General features: G+C 42.4%; 1 protein-coding gene across 1 annotated transcript in view; it reads right to left on the bottom strand.

The window, feature by feature from the left end:
• The window catches only part of LOC115082523 (myotubularin-related protein 5-like), a 28369-nt gene extending 3941 nt beyond the window's left edge, over nt 1–24428 (bottom strand). The window contains exons 1-5 of the mRNA XM_029586753.1: nt 24398–24428; nt 17878–17963; nt 11416–11553; nt 8533–8655; nt 3378–3488 (exon numbers count right to left, since the gene is read on the bottom strand). Coding sequence (XP_029442613.1) covers nt 3378–3488; nt 8533–8655; nt 11416–11553; nt 17878–17963; nt 24398–24428 — 489 coding nt within the window. The remainder of the gene's footprint in view (nt 1–3377; nt 3489–8532; nt 8656–11415; nt 11554–17877; nt 17964–24397) is intronic.
• Nucleotides 24429–24640: the final 212 nt, after the last annotated feature.

The following is a 24640-nucleotide window of genomic DNA, read 5'->3' as shown; positions in this document are numbered from 1 at the left end:
TGCATCCAACTTTCCCTGGCTTGAGTGAGGTTCATTCCTGTCATGGCAGGTACAAAACCAACCCATCTGGAGACATCATCCCCAAATAAAACAAACACTTCTAATCTACCCCTTACCCCTAAATATTCTATCACAGGAAGCCAGAAGAAGGAACAACTGCCCAAGTACCCTCTTACTGTTCCCCTCACAGGATCAAATGTATGCTCACTATATTCTATGTCACAGTCACTTTCATACACTCCCACATTCCAACAATCTTTATCACTGTCGATCTAAACAAAACCACTTCCAATCTCCAATAATCAATCCACTAACATCCCAGTCCACTGTTATAAAAAAAAAAAAGCTACCCACTAACCCCATCATCAACTTCCACCCCAAAATCCTTGCAACAGCTGACTCACATCTCTCATTCCCTCTGCCACAGATAATCAATACTCGAGTTCATCAGGCCTCCACCATAGAATGGGGTAGGGGGAAGGAGATGTTTCCTCTTATTACTCCATCAGTGGAAGTGCCCTCCTTCAGTGGGTCAGACTTTTCCTCACTGCTAAAATCTCACACACACAGTTACAAACTCCCTATTTCAACTCCTCTTTTTATCATCTAATGCTATATTTCACATTTAAAGGCTACCTTTCTTGGACCACAGAACAACTCAAAGTGGTTTATAACAATGTTGCAAGGCACCAGATCAATGCCAAAATACATTTTTTAAATGTAAGTTTCCCTACAATATAGTCACTAATGGCACAAAACATCAGTTACACAGCAACACACTTAACGAAAGACAAAAAATTGGAAGATTCTCAACTTTGCTTTACAGAGGTGTGCTTGATCTAGGTTTGGCATGGGAGGGTATCGTGAAGACTTAGTGGCTGCACGTAGTCCTCTTCAGATCTTGGAAAGCAAAGTTGCTTACCTATAACAGGTGCTCTTGGATGACAACAGTTCATCAGGCACACAAGTGAGTCACATCACTGTGCCTAGCACCAAACAGGACCTTCCAGAGCTCTCTCAGAAAGGCAAAAGCCTTTCTCTGCCCTTGCATGGTAGCTCCCATGCTACAGTGGCCCAGCAGCTTGCCACAATTCTATAATTTAGGGGGAGAAAATGCCTCCTAAGGAGAAGTGGATGAATGGGTGTGACCGGTGAGCTGCTGTCTTGAGAGAACACCTGTTCCAGGTAAGCAACTTTACTTTCTCTGAAGACTGGAAGTTCAGTCACAGAAGATGGGACTCCCCTGAGTCAAGAGTTGTCTTCAAATAAACAGAAGAAAAAACAACAAGAATCGCCAATGATTGGAAAGTATTTTTTGTTGGGGAAAAAAGTCCCCGATTATAAAAATTGGTTTTAGGAGGAATGAAATTGGATTTACCACTCAAACAGACCATGGAGAACAGATAGTGGGAGGCCATGACAAGACAGTGCTGGGATGTAAAGATGTAGATTGAACTTGTTCACAGCCTTGCATATCACTTCAACAGAGGTAAACTTTAGATAAGTGATTGAAGTCCACATAGCCCAGCATTGTTGGCCTTGATATGCCCGTCTGAGATCAGGTCTTCCTGGGCGTAAGGAGAAGAAATCTACTTCCCAACTTGAAATGGAGTATTTTGTCACTACATTCCCAGATCCTCTGGGGTCAAATGAAACAAAAATCTTGGTGAACTTTCTACAGCTCAAGAATTTTCCAGGTAACAATTTTTATTTACATTAATTTGTAGCCCATCATATTACAAATTTTGTTCTTGCAATCCAGAGAATAAAGAAGTCTTTTCACCTTTGTGGAAATATGGCCAACAGAAAAAAGCTGGCAGGATGAATGACTAATTAAGGTGGAAGTCCAACACCATCTTAGACAAGATCTTAGAATGATTACAGAGCACCACCCTATTACAGTGAAATCTACGATGAGATGGATAAATCACCAGAGTCTAGAGCTCACTAACTGCAAGCTGAAGCAGCCGCCATCAAAATGTGACGTTCCAGGTCAGGAAATTGCGTTCACAAGAGTCAACTGACTCGAAAGTGGCTTTCATCAACTGTGTAAGAACTACATTAATGTCCCATGACGCTATAAGAGGCTTGATGGGAGGCTTCAGTTGAAGCAAGCTCCATAGGAATTTGAAAACTAAAGGCTACACAGAAACAGGGTTTCTTAAGTAAATGATAGCAGTAATAGGTGCTAATTCCTCCAAGATGAATAGTTGGTACTAGGATAAGATTCTGAAATAAGTGGAAAGTAGACAAGCAGATTTTGTATGGGGTAAGAGAAGGAATCTAAGGCCCTAACCTAATACCAGATGGCATACTTCCTCCATTTCTAGAAGCCTCTCAGAGAAATCAAGAAATCGTAGCACATGGCCTAGGAGACTGGGATTATGGCTATATTATCTGGATAAGGTCAAAAACACATTCCTGGTTTTGACTTGGAGGCAGTGTGGGGCTTAGTGCTTTTTTGCTTGCGACGGAGAGGCCTAAAGCTCTGCTGCCTGGGACAATTAAATGCTAAGAAACACATCTTAAGGGAATAACTGCTTCCTGCCTAGAGAGTCCACTCTGAAGTCTCCGAGATGTGGAGTATGGTGCATAGGGTTGGAAGCACAGAGTTCAGTGGTTTTTCATGAGTTTCACTAATTCCTTGATTTTACTTCTGAAGGGATTTTCACCTCTGCAAGGCACGTCTGTAAGCCTTTCCTGCACATCTTCAGGAAGGCCTGAAGCCTGCAGCCCTGAGAGTCTGTGGGCATCAAATGAAATGGCAGAGGAGCTAGATGCCATTTCAAAAAAAATCATAAGCTGTACAGACTAGATGCTTTGCACACGTCACCAGTTTCTATCAGATAATAAAGCTCATCTATTTCTCTTGAGGAAGAATTCCTGAACCTCGTAACAGGCCTGTGTGCATGCACTGCAAGATGGAGATCTGGTTAGAAGCTACGCAAAACTGAAGCAGAATGATCTGGTAATGATTCTTCTTAAAGAGTTCCAGAGTTTGAGAGTCATGTCCTGGGGGCACCAAGGTGTGAGGTTCTTCACTTCTTGGCCCTTTTCAGGATGGCTTTGACTACCACCTTGTGATATGGTAACTGTTAAATCCCTCAGCTACTTGGATACGATACTTCATGTCTGCCTTTCTTACTGAAAGAAGTATGTTTTTAGGGACCCCCATATTTTCCTCTGCATATTCTTTTCCTCCCACAAACATCCTCAAACACACTCATTCCCCACCCCTAGTGTACCCCCTTCTCCACAGTGACACAAAAGCGGTCAGTCATGGGGAGGCTGCCAGCGACACTGGCAATGCAATAACCCATCAGCTATCCAGAATGTAGTGCTTTGGACTGGATAGACCCCATCAACCCAGTAATAACCTGAGCGCCGCCAGTGATGGGGATACTGCAGGTCAGGAGATTTCCAATGATGTTTTCCAGGGACGCATTCAGTCCGTCTGCATACACCGTGTATATCAAGCCCAGGGAATTCTGCAGGAGAAAGATCACAGAATCTAATTAACATACTGTAGTATCAGAAAGAATTCTAAGGACATCGATAAATCATGCATCAGGTTTGTTGCAGGATAATGAGATTCAGTTAAGAGTAAACCTCAGATTTTGCTAAATGAAGAAATATTCTTTCATGGGCTTGGGAGGGGCTGCACATAAGGGGGAAAAAAGGAAAAGGACTCCTGTAAGGTAAGAAGAAAGAAGGTCTCACCTGTCCACAGTACGTCTGCTTTTCAGCCACTCACTAAAGCTGATGCTGCTACCAGTCACTTCAACATGTATTTGTTCATACAAGAACTGTGAATAATTCAATACCCAGCATGTTGGAGGAGTTATTTTATTCTACTTCAATTATTCGGTATAAATGCTGGTAGAATCAAGCATCTGGACAGATTGGGAGCAATTTTCAAAGGAGTTACACGCATAAATGTAACTTACTATTGGAGCAATTTCCAAAAGCCATTTACTTGAGTAACATGCACTTACGTGAGTAAATCCTATGAACAATTCAATGGCAATTATTGCAGCAATTTTCAAAGGCCCACTTGCTCGGATAACGTGCATCTACTCGTGTACAACCTGGCGGCAGCGTTCTACAACATTTGAAGGGCAAGGAGACAATTTTTTGGTAGACCAACAGAAGTGCAATGGCCCGTATAACTGTTCAAAGAACATATTTCAATCTACCTAACACCCTCAATTTATAGAATACTGACTTTAAGACCATTACTCCTCATTTTATACTTCTGCTTTGATTTCTTCTCTTTAGACATGGCACTCTGCAATTACTTAATTCTGCTTTATTTAACGTTTCTTCAAAATTTTACGATGACTGAATATTTTTTCTCCAAGATGCTTGCAACTCCTCCCACATAGCCTCACCAGTAAATTTGGAGGGCTTGTTCACACTGCCCACATTACTGCAAAGAAATGGCAGGAACTATATTTTCTGCGAAACACACTGCTACAACTCTGGGCATTATCCTTGATTCTCAACTTAGTATGGTGCATCAAGTTTCAGCTATTGTGCAAGAAGGCCTTTTTTTTTTTTTTTTTTATTTCAGATACATGTGCCCTTTAAGACCTTTTTTATTTTCCTTTGAGTTTCATGATTTGAAAACTTCAGTTCATGCATTCATAACATCAAGAATTGATTATTGCAGTTCTTTGTTAGGCTTACCAAATTATCAATTGAAAAGATTACAATTGCTTCAGAATACGTCAGATTAATTTATGGCCTTAAGAAATTTGATCACATTATTCCTATTCTGTTAGGATTGCATTGGCTTCCAATTATCTATTGCATCAGATTTTAAATTATATGTCTCACTTTGAGCGTTACACACTAGTTATACATATCTTCCTAGACTTTTAGTTCCTGACACCTCCTTATGTTCCCTTCGTTCTCAGAAGAGTCTATTATCTCTTCCTCCACCATCTGCAATTCTTCGAGTCAACTGCTGATTCGTCCAATAGCTATCAGGGTCCTTTGTTGTGGAATACATTACCATTTGATATTCACTCAGAAACAAACTATATAAAGTTTAGAAAGGCAGTAAGAACTCTTTTTTAACCAGGCATTTGATAATATTTTGTAACAAAGTGGCCACAGTTATTTTTAGTTTATGTATATCATTCATGATCATTAATTTTAATTTAAATATGATTTTTGAAATGTTCCTGTACTGTGGATTATGATTTTTTTGTATTTATATTGTATTCCCTTTGTTTTATCATCATTTTATTTTAGCTCCATTTATGTTTTACTGTTTCCCCGCTTGGTTAATGCGATTTACAGGTGGTATATAAAAGTTTTTAATAATAATAAATAATAAAACCCACAGGTACTTTCTGCCCATGGATTCTGCCTCAATTTTCAAGGGAAAGTATGAGCATACTTCTACTTTGAAAACTGCCTAAAGAAAAAGCACCTGTAGACACTTGCATAGTCTTTTTCCGACTGATACAGTGGGCATACGTGTGTTGCTTTCTCCACCCTTCCTGGAAACGCCTCCACTATAAAGCAGGTAAAAAAGTGTGTGCTGTGGCAGATTGCAAGAGCATCAATCTATGATGCCCAATAATGAGATGGGAGCTTCTATGGTCTTACAGAAATGCTACAAATTACTCCTTTTGATAACGGCCAAACTATTAATCAAATACATATTTTACATAATCCATTTATTAGAAAAATTGTCTTTATATCTCAAAAAACTAAAAACCCAGGGGCATACACATCTATGCATCCTAATAATGGCCCACATACACACCCTGAACAATATATCAACTGCATCCCAAAGGAGTTACCCCCAACATGTGCTGTGTTTCACTCATTAGGAGGTGCCTCAGTGGGGACGTTGGTAATTAATCACAAATGCAATAACCTTAAAGGGCCATGAAAACATTTCTAACCCATGTCCTAACTATGTGACAAAAGTGTTTACAATCTACAAAACAAACTAGATGATTAAAATATTACTACAAATGGCAAAGTGCCTAAAAAAAAAATCTATTACCACTATTTCTTCTATATATCAAAACATCTTCTAGTATTGAACTCAACCTTCAGCATTTTCATTACAGTTCATTTTTTATAATTTCAAGCTGCTTAAACACGGTAAGTGCATTGGTGTCTTCTTCATGGTCACTGGACTGCTTCTCCCTCTGTCCAGTGGCAGAATTTTGGTGGTGTGACCCCAGCCAGGTACATAAAATGAAAGAGACCTGGCACAGAGGGGTTTTCTCCTGCCACCTGGTCTGTTGCTTCAAAAAAGTGATTGAGTAGCTGGTGAAATGGTTTTGAGATCAGAGGGGAGAAAGGAATGAGGGTCTCAAACTGGGCAGGGAAACAGTAAATAAGCCTTTTACTCTGAGACTCTTAACTGCCCCCTCTACAAGTAAATGTGATCACCTATCTCCACTCCTTCCTTGTTAGACTTGGGATCTCGAATCCAAACCCTGGGATCAAATAACTTGCTCCATTTTACAATCAACTTCTTTGCACTACTGAGTGAACCAGCAGTAAAAACAATCATTGAACACAATCCAACAACAGGGATACCAGAACACTCAACCAGGGCAATAAAAAATGAACAAAAAGGACTTCTCCAGTCTGCATACCATGGTAGCCAGATCTCTACTCATGTAAGAACCCGAGTCCATCAAGTGGAGGATAATCCCAAAAAGGAAAACTGGATCTAGCAAATAGCTGTGTCCATACTTCCTTCCCAGGGCTCCTTAAGGAGAAACTAGGCATTAGGGCCTAGGAGTTATACTCTGGCACTTCACCATCCATGATATGACAAGTAATGCCCCTTCTGGACTGGAAAAAAGCTTTAAGGAATTTAGCAGAACCCAAAACAGGCCCCACTCTTGAATTCCAAATGCAGATTCTTTTAGAAGACTCCTCCTCACTTGAGAAAATCAATATTAGACAACTCCTCTAGAAGTTATCTGTTACATCACACGCACTTAAAGACCATATGACATTATTACAGCCTCATACTGCTGAACCACCCACCCAAGGCACATGTAGGTAGCGATTAAGTATATATGTTACATATAAATAACCTCAAAGGCCTTGGTCCAACTGGAAACTGGGCCACACGGCTCAAAGTGATGGTATAACAAGGTGCAAGTGGAAGATAGTTTTAAATTTCAAGCAATGGTGATGAAAATTATAGAACATTCTTAGGGAACTGCAGCAGGAACAAGCAGTCTGAGGCAATACTTTTTTTCTGAGTTAAAATAAAGGTGTCTGAAGCCCTCCCACAAACACTTGCTCTTCTTGCACTCTCTCTTTTGTCCTCCACTTGTTAGTGCTACAGCAGACATAGCAGGTCTTGGCTGGAGGCCTTCTGTAATTAAATACACCTTGCAGTGGGGGGTCCCTGAAGCATTCACCAGCACCTCCTGCTTTCTGTGTTCTCCATAAAACATCTCTGGCAATAGGGTGGCAGTCTGTATCCTCAGGCTTGCACTGGAATTAAAGATGTTGGAACATGCTTAGCAGCTCTTTCAAAATGTCCTTGACATGTCACTTGTTTCGCACTTGCTCTCGTCACAGAAATAAAATAGGAGCATTTATTAGAGATGGTCATCACCCTCTGAATATTCCATGAAACTGTTTTCAAAGGAGTCCTTGCTTCTCCCCAGCTTCCTTCAGGTTTGTCTTTCATTTCTTCTTCCTCCTCCTGCTGGCTTTTCATCATTTGGTTAGGATTTGTCACAATTGCTCAAGTTTCCTGCAGTTCAGCTTCACCATACTTCATCCATTGCTCAATGTGCTTTTCAAGAGTGTCAGAATTCAAGCATCTCTCACTTCAGGGGTCTTTATACTCTTGGTCAATGAGGCAGCAGGGCAGGCACAGCAGTAGTAAACCCAAGGTGATGGCATGCAGGCAAGGAGAAATATGAGAGAAAAGCCAAGGATGGCAGTCACCAAGGTCCATACAAGGCAGCTGACACTAGTCAGCTAGCTGAGCGCATCCAATCTCAGTGCATCAGACAATGAAATGGTTAACCAGGCTATTTTGGATAGTTGGTGGTCAAAGAGAAAAGTATTTGGCACACTCCGACAAATAAGAGACAATGACTGGCAATGCAGCGGAAGTAGAAAACACTGAAAAAATTGTAACAAAAATGAACACAGGCATTTCATTCTCCCGGGGGAAAAAAAACAAGTCAGAAGAGGCTTCTTCTAGAACTGCAGCAATGCAGAACTGAGGAGGTTGAGACTAACAGTCCACCAAATACACCCCCAACAAGTCTGGACGAGAGAGACACCGAAGCATGCATTTTAACCCGATTATTACTGCTAATGCTCATAAATATCTCTCATGAATATTTACAATGATGAACTGGAGGTTCTCAACGACCAGATTTCCTAACTATTCCAGAAATCTGAAAATTATCTGCATGACCTCAGCTGTGGCTATATATTGAGACTGCAGGATGGACAAAAGATCATTATGTATACGCCAGAGGAGAAATGATATATAGGAAATAAAGAGGAGACACCTACCCGGAAAACTTCAGCATGGTCCAAGCGCGATACGAGCACCAACGTCTTTGGAGCAAAGAGCTGAGCCGGCTCGATAAGGCCCGACTCCTCCTCATCATCGCCACTTCTAGAGTGATTCTGAGACTGAAAAGAGAAGGAGAGAGAAGAGAGGCAGAAAAGAAGGGAGGATGAGAGGAACATGGAGAAGCAGGCAGAGAAAGAGGAAAAAGGAGAGAGAGACAGCAAAATATAATACTGCCCCGGGACTATGCTGATCATCATCAACGCCATCTGCAAATGTCCTGCTTACATCTATGGTTTTTTACATAAATGCATTACTTTAGCACCACATTCAAATTACCAGACAAATGACATTGCCAATTCCACCAGTCTATAAAACAGGCAAGGGAAAGGTGCTCAGGGGGTTGCCTAAACCCCAGCTTTTCCTTTTACTACAGGAGGATAAATGTTGCCCTCCGGTGCCATAACAAAAGTTAAAAATGTCAAAGAATTAGCATTTATTCTAAGAAGGGTGACCAGCCAATTACAGAAGGAAAACATTATGAATGGGTGAGAGCAGACTTTGAGGATTATATGACATTACTTTATGTATTCACAACTGACACTTTAATAAGGGAAATCCCTGCTATTTTAAGAAGCAAACCTTTTTCAGAAGAAAAGGATGCTCTAGAACAAGAGGTCATGGTGTGAACCTCTGGTGGGGTAGCCAGGGAGTAACATCCAAAAACATTTCTTCACAGAAAGGGAAATGGATGCATGCAATGGACTCTCGGAGAAGACAAACACAGTAATTTATTTAAAGATCTTTTTAATATACCGATACACAAGACAAAAAGTCTTATCGTACCGGTTTACAATGAAACAAAGGGATAACCAGAGATATAAGAGTAAAGTTACATAAAACAGGGAGATAAATACAGGACAATTGAGAAAAGTAGAGTTATCTTAACAGATAGCTTAACATAGTGCTGCTATAGCGTAAGCAGTTGTAACTTGGTAAATAGGCAATTTAAAATCGACACTCGGCGGGAGACTTAACAGGGATCCCAAAAAATAAACAAACTAATAATTCTTCATGGGTGATTAAATCCATGTAATGGAACTTCAAAAATAAAAATGCTTAGGATAAGCACAGAGGATCCTTCATGGCAAAGAAGATGGTAATGAAGCACTGGAGTAGCTTGCACAGAGTGGCAGTTACAACCCAAAAGAGCAGTGGCCTGACAGGCACTGGGGGGGTGACCTGCAGAAAGCAGAGATTGCAATCCTAGACTGTAGCATCAGGTTTCCAAGGTAGCTTGGGTGAACTACATGGAGGAACCATGGTGAAATCTAAACTTCAGTGAGCATGGGGAGGCAAGTTTATTTTATTTTTTTTAAACAGCCTCACTAACCTTAGCAGCTCTAGGGATTATTATAAACTTGGAAATTTGACCCAGAATGGGAAACTGGGTATCGGTCTTGTAGGAATCAAAGCTGAAGATGGCAAGGCCTGAAATGGCCTACCGGCAGTGGTAGTCCCAAGATTTTTGGCATGCCTGGGACAGATTTAAACATTTATAGCCTGCCTATAATGAGTTCATGTTAAGCAGGTAATTAAGTATATCACAATAAGACAATTTTGTTAGTTAACATAATACATCACAGGAAAACAATTCTATTTAACATTGAAATCAATTAAAATAAAACATTAAAATTTATTGAAATCAGCCTCAACATTCACCAAATGCTTCTGTATATAACAGAGCCTTCAATTGCTTGCAAAAAAATTTAAAAATTGATTATTCTTTTTAAATCTTGCAGTAATGAGTTCCAAAAAATGGGACTGATTACATGTTTCTTGAAGATAGGCTTCTTTATTACTTGGAATATCAAGAAAGCACTGCATTGAGAATAACTGTTTTTTAACCACCTTAAAAAGATACTCTGGCACATTTTCTTGTTATGCTTTGAAAAGCAGGGTTACTATTTTAAATTGAATGTGCTGAACAACTGGTGCAATATGTTCATATTTCAAAGTTTTCGTTATTAGTCTTGCTGCACAATTCTGTACATTTGTAGTGGATGTATATGGGTTTCAGGTAATCCAGCATACAGACAATTGCAGTAATCTAACATTGTAAGAATAAAGCCCCTGCATTATTGTGCAAAAGTCATTTTCTTCTAAAAATGGCCTCAAATGACAATAGATAGAGGGCAGTGGTAAAAAAAAAAAAAAGTTGAGAGGTGAAATAAAGGACATGGGGCAGGTGGGAGTTGGTGATGTGTTATATGGAAATTTATATGAATACCTACTTGAAGTGGATAGAGAGGAAGGGTCATTTAGGATTTAATCTACCAACATTTATTATGTATGTCTACTTTCATTCCAGTGTCATTTGCAAGGTCCAGAAAACAATCCTTTATGAAATGAGCGAGCAGTGTGTACTATAGAAGTGTCTTTCTGCACAGATGTATTACACAGATTGCATGGGAACGTCCCCCCTCACTATACACTACAAATCCAAAATTCAAAAGGACCAGCCAGCTAACTAGAAGAGACAGGCACCTATTTTTAAATTTAACATTTTTCCTGGGCTCAGCATCTTAAAGCATAAGGCATCGAAACAAATAGGCAGGGATGGGGGGGGAGGGGGGGTAGAGAGAACAAACACAGGAACTCAGCTCTGATTCTAGTGCTGGGTTCCTAAATTAGGCCCCCAAAATTAGGTCATCCCTATACATTGCCTACCTTCAGGAGCCTTAAGTTTAGGAACCTAAAGTTGTTAGGTATCCATGCTCCCAAAAGATTTTAGATGCTAATACTTGCTGAATATAGGCTTCTAAATTTGAGCAGTCAATGCTCAGTACATAGCATGCAATGGGGAAGAGGCAGCTCCTTACCTGCAAGCTCTCAATGGCTTCCCAGAAAGTGAAGCAGGAACAGTAATGGCGCTCAGAGTTAATGTCTGTCAAAACAGCAATGAAGAAGGTAGGGGGATTCCGCTCTGTAAACAGCTGCCACCCGCTGGGCTGACAAAACTAAAGAGAGAGAGAGAGAAAGAGAGGAAAACCGTCAACAGGACGACACACAAAAGGGGGACTGAGAAAAAGCTCCTTATTCATGTTTTTCACAGGCCCAAAGCTTCTTGTTCAAAGTGTGCTGGTGGATTCCTTTCCCAGTATCCTGCATTTAAGAATATCTTTAATTCAGCCACTGTAGGCTCTTGAGAGGAAGCCATTGCAATTTCTAATTAGATTAAACATGTAGAAATAAATATCAATAAATTAAAAATTGATTAAAGTAAAACCTTTATTGGACTAATGATATTTCTTGACTATTGCTTGGAAGCTAATACTCTCTCCCTTGCTCATGACAACAAAGAAGGAGCGGGTCAGAGCAAATAACAGCAACTAAATATGCAAGTGAGTCCTATTTCATTTACGGACCTTTATTTATGCACATTCTAGTGAACTAACATGGCAACCTTTGCGACTACAATGAAATATTGATTCGAACATCACAAAATTAAATCACACAAATCACACCATTTCCATGTCACCCATATTTCATTAAACTTGTATGTGCATGGCTTCCATGGCTCACTGAAGGTGGCCAAGTAAGCCCGGTGGGCAGGCTGGAATTGGAACCTTGGTGTCCAGGTTTCACTACTATTGTGTTTTCACCACTGCACTGCTGGCATAAAATCTGTCCGAGAGCCCAGACCAAACACAGCAGCTGATATCAGACACGTGAAGTGTTTACATCCCATCAATCTGCAGCAACAGAAAGGCCAGCACAAATTCGGCCACGTGACAATATATGGGAAAGGCAGGTTGTGACCCTCACGTATCAACGTCTGTATCTTCCTCATTTCAAAGGACTAAAGAAGGGTCTGGGCCATTATCCTAAGGAGAAAACTGGGATCCCAGTCACCCCATATGCACCAACAACTCTCAGATTACTCCAGTCTCATCCAGTCCTAGTTATAAAACTGCTGTCTCTCAACCATACCACCAGTACCCTCAGGATGGCAGCAGAGAGCCAAAGGCTCAGCGCCTGCATCTGTAAGAACACACATCTAGCCAGATGAAGAAAAAAATAGGTCCAGAACGTGTGTCCCTGCACAGAAACCCCTACACTCATACTTCTATTTCTTGTAAACTACAAATCCATGCCAGCCGTCATCACAGAAAGTCATATCTCCTGACTTCATGGATGAATCCATATCAAGACTGGGATTATTGAGGGGAGCTGCTCAGTGTCCCTCAGTTGTCATTGGCTCTGGAATTATTAAAGGGAGCTGTTCAGGATCCTTCTGTCACCACCGGCTCTGGGATTATTGCGAGGCGCTGCTGAGGATCCCTCAATCACCACCGGCTCTGGCATTATCGCGAGGCGCTGCTGAGGATCCCTCAATCACCACCGGCTCTGGGATTATTGCGAGGAGCTGCTGAGGATCCCTCAATCACCACCGGCTCTGGGATTATCGCGAGGAGCTGCTGAGGATCCCTCAATCACCACCGGCTCTGGGATTATTGAGAGGAGCTGCTGAGGATCCCTCAATCACCACCGGCTCTGGGATTATTGAGAGGAGCTGCTGAGGATCCCTCAAGTTACCATTGGCTGTGGATTACTGAAAGGAGCTGCTCGGGGTCCCTCAGGATTACTGCAGAAAATCACCTCTCTCAGTGTTTTCAATTTCCTGAATTGTTTACCTGCTTAAATCTTTGAATCAAGCAGTTGTCCAGTGACAAAGGCTGAAATACTTCACACAACACCTGCTCACCATGGGCTTGAATAACAAACCTACAATGTCAAACTGTTACTCTAATAAGATCTAAAGAGATTCCAGCCCCTTCAACAAGAATTTCAATATTACATCCTAATCATATACACATTTAAAATCACGTGCTTCTGCCCCTCTTAAAATTGTCTTTCCAGAAAGCGAAGAAGAAACACAATCCTCAATGTGATCTTCCAAACTCAGCCCAGGATTAACATTTACCCTGCCCTTCTGTGCTTGAAATATTAGTGTGTGTGTGTGTGTGTGTGTGTGTGTGTATGTTTTCATGTGCATCTTTAATATAGACGAAACAAAGAATTGGCCAGATGGCCAGTAAAAGTCCAACATTCACACGTTTGCAAGGTATCAGTACTATTTAAGTGTTGCACATTTCAGTGGAAAGGGTTGCGCTAGGAGCTCATCCTGCGCGCGCCCAAAGATAGGCCTGGTGGGCTGCAAGCAGAGCCCATCCCGCTCGTGACTGAGATTAGGAGATACATCGGGCGGGGCGACAAGGAAAGCCCATCCTGCTCACAGTTAAAAATTAGCTCCGGTAATAAAAAAATAAAATAAAATAAAAATAAAAATTAGCTCCGGTAGGGCTGCAGGTGGAGCCCATTCTGCCAAGGCATAAGACAGAGTGAGGCCTGGCAAGGCCACGGGTAGTCCATCCCGTCTGTGACAGAAGCAGAGAGGCAGGCCTGGGTATGGCCAAAGACCTAGAAGAGAGAGGACAGGGGGAGCTGGGGGCAAGTCCATACTGCCTGCAAAAGAACAAGAAGCCCAGAATGAGAGACCAAGAGAGCCTGTGAGTCTATGTGATTAAGAGAGACAGACAAAGTTTCTGTCTGTGAGGGTGTGTAATGAGAGAGATCCTCTGTGTGAATGAGAGAGCATATGAGTTTGTGTGTGTACGTGTGTGTGGTAGAGCCTATGTGTACGTGTGTGAGAAAGAGAAAGGAGAAAATGTGTGAACAACCTCCATTCCCCCATCAGCTAACCCACGACAATCCAAAGTCCCCAGGTATGATTCCATATCATTGGGTGTTATTTAATGTGTCTGCTGTTTTTCAATTTATTTTTTTTTGGAAGTTGGAACTTTTTTTTTTTTTTTTTTTAAATTGAGGAATTTTTAATTATCAGATATTCTATTTGTCAACTATTTTGGAATATTTTAATAGTATGGTTTTATTATTGTTTTATATTTCTTGATTTTGTTTGATATTTATGAAGAATGGCAGTGTTTTCTGTTTTTCCATTGTTGCATTGCATAGAGAGTTTTTGTCTGCACATTTTTAATTTTTACTTTATGGTCTCTTTATTCTGTATTTGGTGAGGGATTATCTGTGTTCTGCATGTGTGACAGAACTTGAGGTTTTCTGCTAGTTTCTGTGTAGGGTTCTAAACCAGCTAGGCTTGTTCTGTTTACTAATAGGAGGAGTATTAGTGTTTTAGAGCCCAGTGTAATATGCATTGCCTTTTCACAGGTAGTGTTCTTACTTTTTGAGTGCTGGCAGTTAGTACTGTTTTGTTATGGGAAGTTTACTATATTGTAATTGTAATTCACTTTACTCATGGCTTTGCATGCAACGCCTACATGCAACACACATTACACAATAGGCCTAATACCATATGGGTTCTAATTTTTTTTTATTTAAAATCTTTTCTATACCGTCTCTAAGTTATATACCATCACGACTGTTTACATGTAGGCACATAAATTAATGTAGGTAAAAGTGTACTGTAGTACATTCTAACAGGTGCCTTCAAAGGTTCGGTTACAATATATCGTTAGACCTAGTCATTTAGTGAAGTAGTTCATGACCAATCATACCAAGGTACTTATACGGGTAGAATTATCACACAAAGTATTATAGTTATGTATATTGTGGTGTAGAGTTCATAGACTAAAACTACTGTACAGTCCTAACTACTGTGTGTCGGTGCTCTCCGGTCTATTCCTGAATAAATTCTATTCTCCTCTCTCTTTGTAAAATGCTTGTTTAAAAAGCCATGTTTTTAAACTTTTCTTAAAATGCCTTGAGATCACTTTGTAGTCTGATCTCTGGAGGCATTGTGTTCCAAATTATGGGTCCTGCTAGTGATAAGGCTCTCGCTCTCACTTGGGTTAGTCTTGCTGTTTTTTACTGAAGGAATGGTTAAGAGCGTTTTATTTGCTGATCGGAGGTTTCTATGTGGGACATGTACCCGTAATGCTGTGTTTAACCAGTCTGATTTCTCATCATAAATTAGTTTGTGAATGGTACATAGGGTTTTGTATTTAATTCTGTGTTCAATTGGTAACCAATGTAATTCCGCAAGGGTTTCAGTAATATGGTCCCTCCTTTTTCCGGTTAGTATTCTAGCTGCTGTGTTCTGAAGAATTTGCAATGGTCTTAATGTTATATTAGGTAGTCCTAGCATAAGGGCATTGCAATAATCCATGCTGGAGACTTTTTTTTTCTTTTAAAACTGTGGATAACTTTAGCACTGCTCTGAGGCAATCCTAAAATTACGTGGCTAACTTATGCCCAGTCAGCTGAATACAGACTTAAGTTAGCTGGATAACTTTACTCCACCCAACATGCCTCCAATACCTTTGAATATTGTCCCCCAATAGGTATAGTCACATCACCCAACTTAAATATAGGAAAGACAACAGGAACTGAAGACCAAGAGACCCAAAGTGCTTCCATCTTGCTAAGATTAAAAAGCCAGTTCTTGTATTCTCATCCAAGAGTTAACTGCGTGAAGGCAATCAATAAGAAAAGATGGAATGATCAACTTAACATCTAGTGAGAAAATTAACTGAATACCATCTGATTAAACAAAAAATGCATGCCAAATGAGGCAATTAATTTAGCAAGAGGGAGTAAATAAATGTTAAACAGGAGTGAGTGCAGAACCCTGGGGTACTCCAAAAAAAATAAAGGTTTCCAATCTTACAGGCCGATATAGTGGAGTGCACTGATAACCTGCATTTGGATGCGCGTCCAACACCCCCCCCCCCCCCCGAGACTAATAGCGCCCGCAACATGCAAATGCATGTTGCGGGCGCTATTAGTCATTCCCGCGCGATACAGTAAGTAAAATGTGCAGCCAAGCTAATTTCTGCCAGCATTGGAAAAGTGCACAGAAAAGCAGTAAAAACTGCTTTTCTGTGCACCCTCCGACGCAATATCATTGCAATATTAAGTCGGAGGTCCCAAAAATTAAAAATAGTCAAAAAATAAAAAATTTAAAAATCAGCCCGCAGCTCGAAAACCGGACGCTCAATTTTGCAGGCGTCCGGTTTCCGAACCCATAGCTGTCAGCGGGTTTGTGAACCGATGCCAGCAAAATTGACGTCGGCTGTCAAACTCGCTAACAGCCGCCACTCCTGTCTAAAAAAAGGTGCTAGGGACGCAACTAGTGTCCCTAGCGCCTCTTTTTACTGCGGGCCCTAATTTGCATAGGCCACCCTCCTGAATCGCGCACCAGGAAAGTGGCCTGTGCGCGCACCAGGAGAATGGGCGCTCGCCCACTCTCCCGTGATTTTTTCTGTATCGGCCTGTGAGTGAGAAGCACCAATCTTTAACAAACTGGTTTCAACACTTAAAGAATAAAATCAGTCAATAGGTGGACCAAGTACAATTTCCAGCAATTGAGCTAGTAAAATGGACAAAGCAGCAGTAACATCAAGAACCATCATCAGAAAGATGTTCCCACAGTCAAGACTCTGTCGCAAAAAGTCCAAGGTGGAAAGCAAGTGTGCTTTACAGACAGAACCCAAATTATGCAGAACTCAAAACAGAAAACTCATCAAGAAAATCTTGGAGGTGGTCAAGAACCAGTTTTTCTAATAATTTTTTCCAAAAAAGGCAACTTAGATATTGGATTATAATTACAAGGTTGTTTTTAATTTTAGGGTAAATCACCATTAATACACATCCAGGGACTAACTTACAATTAGACTCAGTTTAAATGTCATTTAAGGTGTAAATGAAAGCCTTATCTTTCATGCAGCATATTGCAAAGATATGACATTAGCAAAGAGTAGCTCATGGTCAATCACACGGGACATCTTTTAGGGGACATGGTGCGGTTTAGAGGTCAGAGCACAGAAGTATGGCTCAGGATAGTATCTGGGACAGGAGTTCTAATCCTAGCTTTGCCACGGAAAACATGTTACCTCAGAGTCCTTTTTCCTCCTGCTCCCGCCCTTTCACGACTGACTATACTTCCCCTTTTCCACCCTCTCATTTCTAAAAAGGACCCACCCTCTTCATTTTTTCATAATCGGTTTCCCCTCCCTGCCACTCCATTTAAGTATCAATTATCCTCTAAGATGAGAGGAGTCACCGCCTCCAAAATAACCTTATAACTGGTGAGCTGTATGACTCCAGAGCCGGATCTGATGAAAATGAAGTGATGTATTAAGGTAAGTGGCAGCACGTACAGTAATCTGAAGCCTTTTCACAGTCTGATGATGCTTCTGTGAGTGGTAAAACCAATCCTGATGAGGGACAAGAACGCTCTGGCTCGGAGCTCTAAGGATAAGCCAGTCGCATGTTCCACGCTGCAGGAAGGACAGACTCACCAACTCGATGCCCTGAGGGAAGGGGTTATCCTCCCAGTCCTTCTCGGGAAAGCGCTGTACGATCTGACCCTGGCCTTCCCCGCTACCTGTAGAAAAGAGAACATGTTAAAACACAACTATGCAAGCATTCATGAAAGCAAGTGGCAGAAACCAGCAAGAGCTGCACAGAATGCTGCAAAAACCAAAGGAACCAAACACTCATCAAGTGGATCCAGTAAGGTTCCTGTCCTTTTGCAATGCTATTACCTCAGTCAACATCACACAAGCCCTTACGAAGACAACTATTACTTAGTTGATCCAATCCTTCACTCAGGTTTTTACAACTGCACTGACACCACAGTTCCTCATTCACTCACGCCAGTGTAATTATCAATAACATTTAGTCATATAAAATTACTAACTGGAAGTGGGGATCAGCTTCACTCACAAAATACAGAAAGCAGGCTCAAGGAGTTTTGTACTAAGAACAGAGGCTGTTCTCTCAGTATACAACACCAGTGAATAACCAAGCTCACCAAAACAATAAGGATACAGTCAGGCAGTGACACAGTCAGGCTGCTTTCTCAGTATACAGTGTTACAGTACAGGCAGGCCCGAAGGTGATGCAGTGACACAGTTAGACTGCTTTCTTAATATACAGTGTCATAGTACAGGCAGGCCCAGGGTGTGATGCAGTGACAGTCAGGCTGCTTTCTCAGTACTCAGTGTCACAGAACAGGCAGGCCCAGGGGGTGATATAGTGAAACAGTATACAGTGTCAAAGTTCAGGCAGGCCCAGGGTGTGAGTGACAGTCAGGCTGCTTTCTCAGTATACAGTGTCAGTACAGGCAGGCCCGAAGGTGATGCAGTGACACAGTTAGACTGCTTTCTTAATATACAGTGTCATAGTACAGGCAGGCCCAGGGTGTGATGCAGTGACAGTCAGGCTGCTTTCTCAGTACTCAGTGTCACAGAACAGGCAGGCCCAGGGGGTGATATAGTGAAACAGTATACAGTGTCAAAGTTCAGGCAGGCCCAGGGTGTGAGTGACAGTCAGGCTGCTTTCTCAGTATACAGTGTTACAGTACAGGCAGGCCCGAAGGTGATGCAGTGACACAGTTAGACTGCTTTCTTAATATACAGTGTCATAGTACAGGCAGGCCCAGGGTGTGATGCAGTGACAGTCAGGCTGCTTTCTCAGTACTCAGTGTCACAGAACAGGCAGGCCCAGGGGGTGATATAGTGAAACAGTATACAGTGTCAAAGTTCAGGCAGGCCCAGGGTGTGAGTGACAGTCAGGCTGCTTTCTCAGTATACAGTGTTACAGTACAGGCAGGCTCAGGAGGTGATGCAGTAAGCCTTTTCATGCATCAGACCTGCTTTGCAGAATGCATTCCCGATTAATCACAGATTGGAAGTAGATTATGCTACATTTTGAAAGCCATGTAAAACTATTTTCTTAAAGCCTTTTCTTAATTCTATTGTATGGTGGGTTATTTGGTCGATTATGTAATTACATTGTATTTCTGTATTATCGTACATTGGGCCTTGTAGCCCAATGGGAAAGAAGCAATTTATAAATCCAAAAATAAAAAAGGTCTACATTCAGAGACAGTCCAGATAGCAAAGTTAGCCAGCTAAACTTATCCAGCTAACTTTAGAGGATTATTCAATAGTGCAGTCACACTATTGAACATAGCCGGCTAACTTCAGAACAACTCTGACTCGACCAGACTTAGCCGGCCAACTCAACTCCTCCCAGTTATGCCCCTGAAATGCCCCTAATTTATCCAGCTAAATTCTAGCCACCTAACTTATTAGCGGCTAGAATTTAGCTGGATAAATGCTGAATATAGCCGAGTAAATCATTTAGACAGGCAACTATTAAGTTATCCGTCTAAATGGGCTTTGAATAAGGACCTCTTAAAAAAAAAAAAAAAAAAAAAGGGTGGGGGGGGATACAGTCGGACTACTCTCAGGACACAGTGTCATAGTGCAGGCAGGCCCAGGGGTAATGCAGGGACAGTGTCAGGCTGCTGTCTTTCAGTGTACATCCATGCACGGGCAGGCTCACCGAGGCACTACGGATACAGCTGAGCTGCTCTCAGTATACAGCATCAAGACCCAGGCAAGCTCAGGAGTTGTGCAATTTCTTATTGAAGAATTTATGATCTTATCTATGTGGGGCCAGATGTAAGTTTCAGGCAAGAAACGGCACTAAGCCTGAAGTCCGTTTATCTGCCCACTTTTGAACTAGCACATCTTTTGCCCAAATATTCCATTTCCTGCAACTTCTGGAAGAAAAATAGTTCCACTGGGAAGCACTTCTGAAATTAAACTGACTTGCAGACGTTTTGCACTTTTGCCTTCTTTTACCATAAATTTAAATTTTGCCCATTTATAAATAAATAGAGATTTAAACTAGTCTCACGCTTAACTGCAGGATTCCGTTCTCCCAACAAAATATTATTTAAACATAGACCTCAATTCTGCTTCCTCCTTGGGTGGCTTGTGCCAAAAGTCACAGTGTACCTAAAACTGCTCTTAATACAACAAAGCATAAGAACTGCCATCCTGGGTCAGACTGAGGATCCCTCAAACCCAATCCTTGGATTTCAACAGTGTCCAATCCAAGTCACTCCCTGGCAAGATCCCATGCTGTTTATGCCCAGGGATAAGCGATGGCTTTCCCTCAAGTCTACCTGGTTTACCCATTCCACTCGTGATTTTCATAGACCTCTATAAAATCTCTCCTCAGCCGTCTCTTCTGCAAGCTGAAGAGCCCTAATCTCTTTAGCCTTTCCTCATAGGGGAACCATTCCATTTACCTTTCTCTGTAACTTTTCTAGTTCTGCTACATATACAAGATCAGAATCGTGAGAGCCAATGCTAGAAGCGACGTAAAAGTGTTTCATCGACCTAAGGCACCCAGGAAACACCTCCCCAAGGGTTCCCCCATATTCAGCCCCTTGGGACAGGAATAGCACCTCAGGGCTCCACGTCTTTCCCCAAGAGGAGAGGGGGGCAACTACCAAGGGTTTCCCATGTTTTGCACCACAATTGGGAGCAGCTCCTAAGGCCTCCCTGCTTTCTGCACCAGGGAGAGGAGCAGACTTCAGGGTCCCCAGTGTTTTAGCCTCAGCTACAGCTATCTGCACTGCTGCAGTGTTACATTCAGTTCTGGTCACCCCCATCCCTATAAAGAGACAGCAAAACTAGAAAAGGTAGAGAGAAGGGCGACCAAAATGGTAAAGGAGATGGAATGGATCTTCGTTTTCAGTTTTTATTTTATTTTTCCTGAGAATTTCAATGCCATATCCAAAATAAAAATCTGTGGAAAAAAAAAAAAAGACTTTTCCACTGATTTTTCACCTGTATTATAAAAAAAGGTATTTTCCACCATTTTGTTTCATCATATTGAAATTCTCAGGAAAAATAACTGAAAATGAAGGTCCCTACCTATGAGAAAAGGCTGAACAGGTTAGGGCTCTTCGACCTGGAGATTTTGTTGCCCACACAATCTGTACAGTGCTGGGGGCATTTATGGACATTAAGTCAGTCCTAAAGCCTTCCAGGTACATTTATCTGCTAAATACCTGGCTAGAGTTATCCGGGTAACTTTCCCACTTACTGGTTTACTCAATATGACTGTCTATGTTGCAAATCTTAGTATTATCCACAAAGACACATTTCTCCTCCCAATCCCTTCAATCCCTATATCTCCTAATACTGTACAGTACTGGTCCCAGGACCCAACCCTGAGGCATGCCACTAATCACCTTTCTTTCCTCAGTGTGAAGTCCATTTACCACTGCCCACGGCTGTCTATCACTGAAACGGTTTCTAATCCAGTCAGCCTCCAACCTGCTCAGTTTCATTATGAGCCTCCTATCTGGGAGAGTAGCAAAGGCTTTGCTGAACTCTCAGGTAAACTTTACATCCTGCACACACACCCTTGATCCAATTTTCTAATCACCCAATCAAAGAAACTGATCACATGCATTTGACATGGTCTCCCCCTCTAGTACACCTATGCTGCCTCAGATCCTGTGACTTGCCAGCAGGAACCAGTTCTGACCCCTTTTACTGAAAGACATGAATCCAAAGGTATTTCAGTACATGAGCTTTTAAAATCTCATAGGACCCCCCTCTTCCTTAGCCTGGGAATGACAGTGAGACCCCTTAAGAGCTGCTGCCGATACATGTCCATGCACGGCTGCATGGAAGCGTCCTAATAAATATCATCATCCACGTAGTCTAATTAAAAGGCATTCCAGGAATTCTGTGACTGAGAAAGAACCGACAAAGCTGGACAACTTCAGAGACTCTTTTCGCCCCAAAACACGCATGCAGGACATTATAAGCTACGTGCGATGTTTCCAGACATGATTCTTCTCCCAAACTGGGTGTGGAAGGCAGCGGTGCAGCCCTGCTGCCCTAGCTTTGCTCGCCGAGGCACAGATGAGAAAAGCACATTTCCACGTCACTGCTCCAGAGAGCTGGCACCACAAGTGCCCGGCTGCAGCGACCTGACATTGCACCTCGCTCTAAGTTAGGTCGCCCACGCGGCAGCTGTCAGGGCTGAAGAGAAACTGCTGAAAGAATGCCAAGCCTAAGCGAGGCTATTATGTGGCTTTCTGGGGGCGCTCTGCCCTCCCCCCTCCCCGCAGGGTAAACTTCATGGTTCAAATCTCTATGTTGCAAAGTCAGCTAGCAGTGGGCAGCAGTCCTGTCACAGCAGCTTGCAGGCGGAACCACAATATTAAGAACTATTAAGTTCTACATAAAGAACAAAGAATCATTAGGGTTTTTATCCACTAAACATAACAGTTTAATTTTAGTAACTATTGTGATGTGGCTAGAACTAGTAATTATTTCCCTTTATTTTATGAAAACTAAAGTCAAAAGATTGTTTGGGACATGGGGATGGGGATGGCAATTTTTAAAACAATTTATACAGGTTATGTGCATTCATCAGCGCTTGCCTTATTTGTTGTTTTGAAGGTGAGACGATGCCCTGAAGGAATTGCAGGCTAGAGGAGAAGACTGTGCATTTTCCCCATACCAGCAGGTTCTGGGAATGACGCAGTAAGGAGAGGGTGTGCAGCATCGGGGCCCAGTCAGACTCCGAGGGTAATGCACTCCCTCAGTATACAGTGTCAGGGCACAGGCAAGCTCAGGGGGTATACACCAAGGACAGAGTAAGCTCCTCTGATCTTACAGAAGGGTACAGCCGAATGAGCACAGAATCCCCTATGGTCGGTTTACATGACACTTTGGTGTCAACCTAATGCCCGTTATGTGCAACCTCAGGAACATTACAAACAAGAAAGTTATCTGCATATGCTGACAGCTGCCTGCTGCCATGGAGGCAGGGGCGGTTCTATAATGAGGCAGGGTGATGCAGCCACTTCAGGTGGCAGAATTTTGAGGCAGTAAAAAAAAATGCCCCTCTCAGACCGCTGCTGTGGCATCTGCCTCACACTGCCTGCCCCTGCCACAGCTGCCTCACATTCATACCTGGGAGCTCTCCGGATTTGGCCCAGAGACTCCGGAATTCTGAACGAATTGCCAGATCTTTGGGCCAATGCCCGAAAACTCCAGAAGACCGGAAGAGAAAGGGCCTGGAGCAGCGCGCGCTCGAAGGAGGAGCATCAGCACCCGTGCCCCAGGAAGAAAACATGAAGCCCAGTGCTGCGTGGAAACTGAATAACGCAGGAGGAGGAGAGTCAGTATCGGGCTGTGCACTGAAAATAAAACAAGGGCAGAGCGGGCCAACGCTACTGGAGGAGGAGGAGGAGGAAGTAGAGCTCATGTCCCATGGGCCTGGGGGAAAAAGAGAGGTTCCTATGGCTGAGAATTGAGGTGAGAAGAGAATGAGAGTGCATGTGTGTATGAAAGAGGGAGAGACATGAATGAGTGTGTGTGTATGCATGTATGGGTGAGTGTGGAAAAAAGAGAGGGGGGGGGGTCGGCGCCATCTCATCCTTCGCCTCAGGCAGCAGATTGCCTTCAGCCACCCCTGCATGGAAGAAATCTGGGTTCAGATCCCAAGCCCAGCTCCGTTTCCTTCTCTGGCCAGTAGGGAAGCAGCCATCACGCAACATACCCTACTGTCCGGGCTCGGTGCGCACACATACCAAGTGCTCTGGCTGCGCTGGGATGAATGAGAAAAACACCCACATGGTCGTGAAAGGCAGCTCTTGGCACCTCAGCCCCATTGAAGGCCTTTTCAGACTAAGCTGGAAGCCCAAAAGAGCAAGACGGAATGGACAAACAAACAAACTCTCTCAGTTTTACTGTGCCTGTAACATAGGGCTTAGAACACAATAGCAAGTCAATGATTCAAGTTTTAATCTGAGCTTAATTATCCGTAATAGGTCCCTCAGCTATTCCCATGTCAGTGCTTCCTTAACCTGTTCACAGGTTTCAGCATTTCCATAATGAATATGCATACTGTCTCCTGTTGTATGCAAATGTATTTCATGCGCATTCATTGTGGCAGGGGCGCTCCCTGAGGACAGGTGTGTGCACCACTGACCTATGTGGAGCCAGTCCAGCAGCAGTGCCATGTTTGATCCATTCCTCAGGCCAGTTGTGGATGCTGTGGGAACAGGTAAGCCTGACACAGGGACAGCACTGTTGAGATGTCTCCTTGCAGTGTGAATAGGATTAGCTGAGCAGTCTAGATGGCAGGCTGGTCTTTCTCCATCTACTATTTTATTATGTCTCAGACTAGTATGCAATGGCAGGCATAAAAAAATGTTCACTGGTGTTGCCAGCA

The sequence above is a fragment of the Rhinatrema bivittatum genome, unplaced genomic scaffold, assembly GCF_901001135.1.
Source record: "Rhinatrema bivittatum unplaced genomic scaffold, aRhiBiv1.1, whole genome shotgun sequence".
Classification (NCBI taxonomy): Eukaryota; Metazoa; Chordata; class Amphibia; order Gymnophiona; family Rhinatrematidae; genus Rhinatrema; species Rhinatrema bivittatum.
Note: the sequence above shows the minus strand (reverse complement) of the source record. Positions and strands in the feature narration are given on the sequence as shown.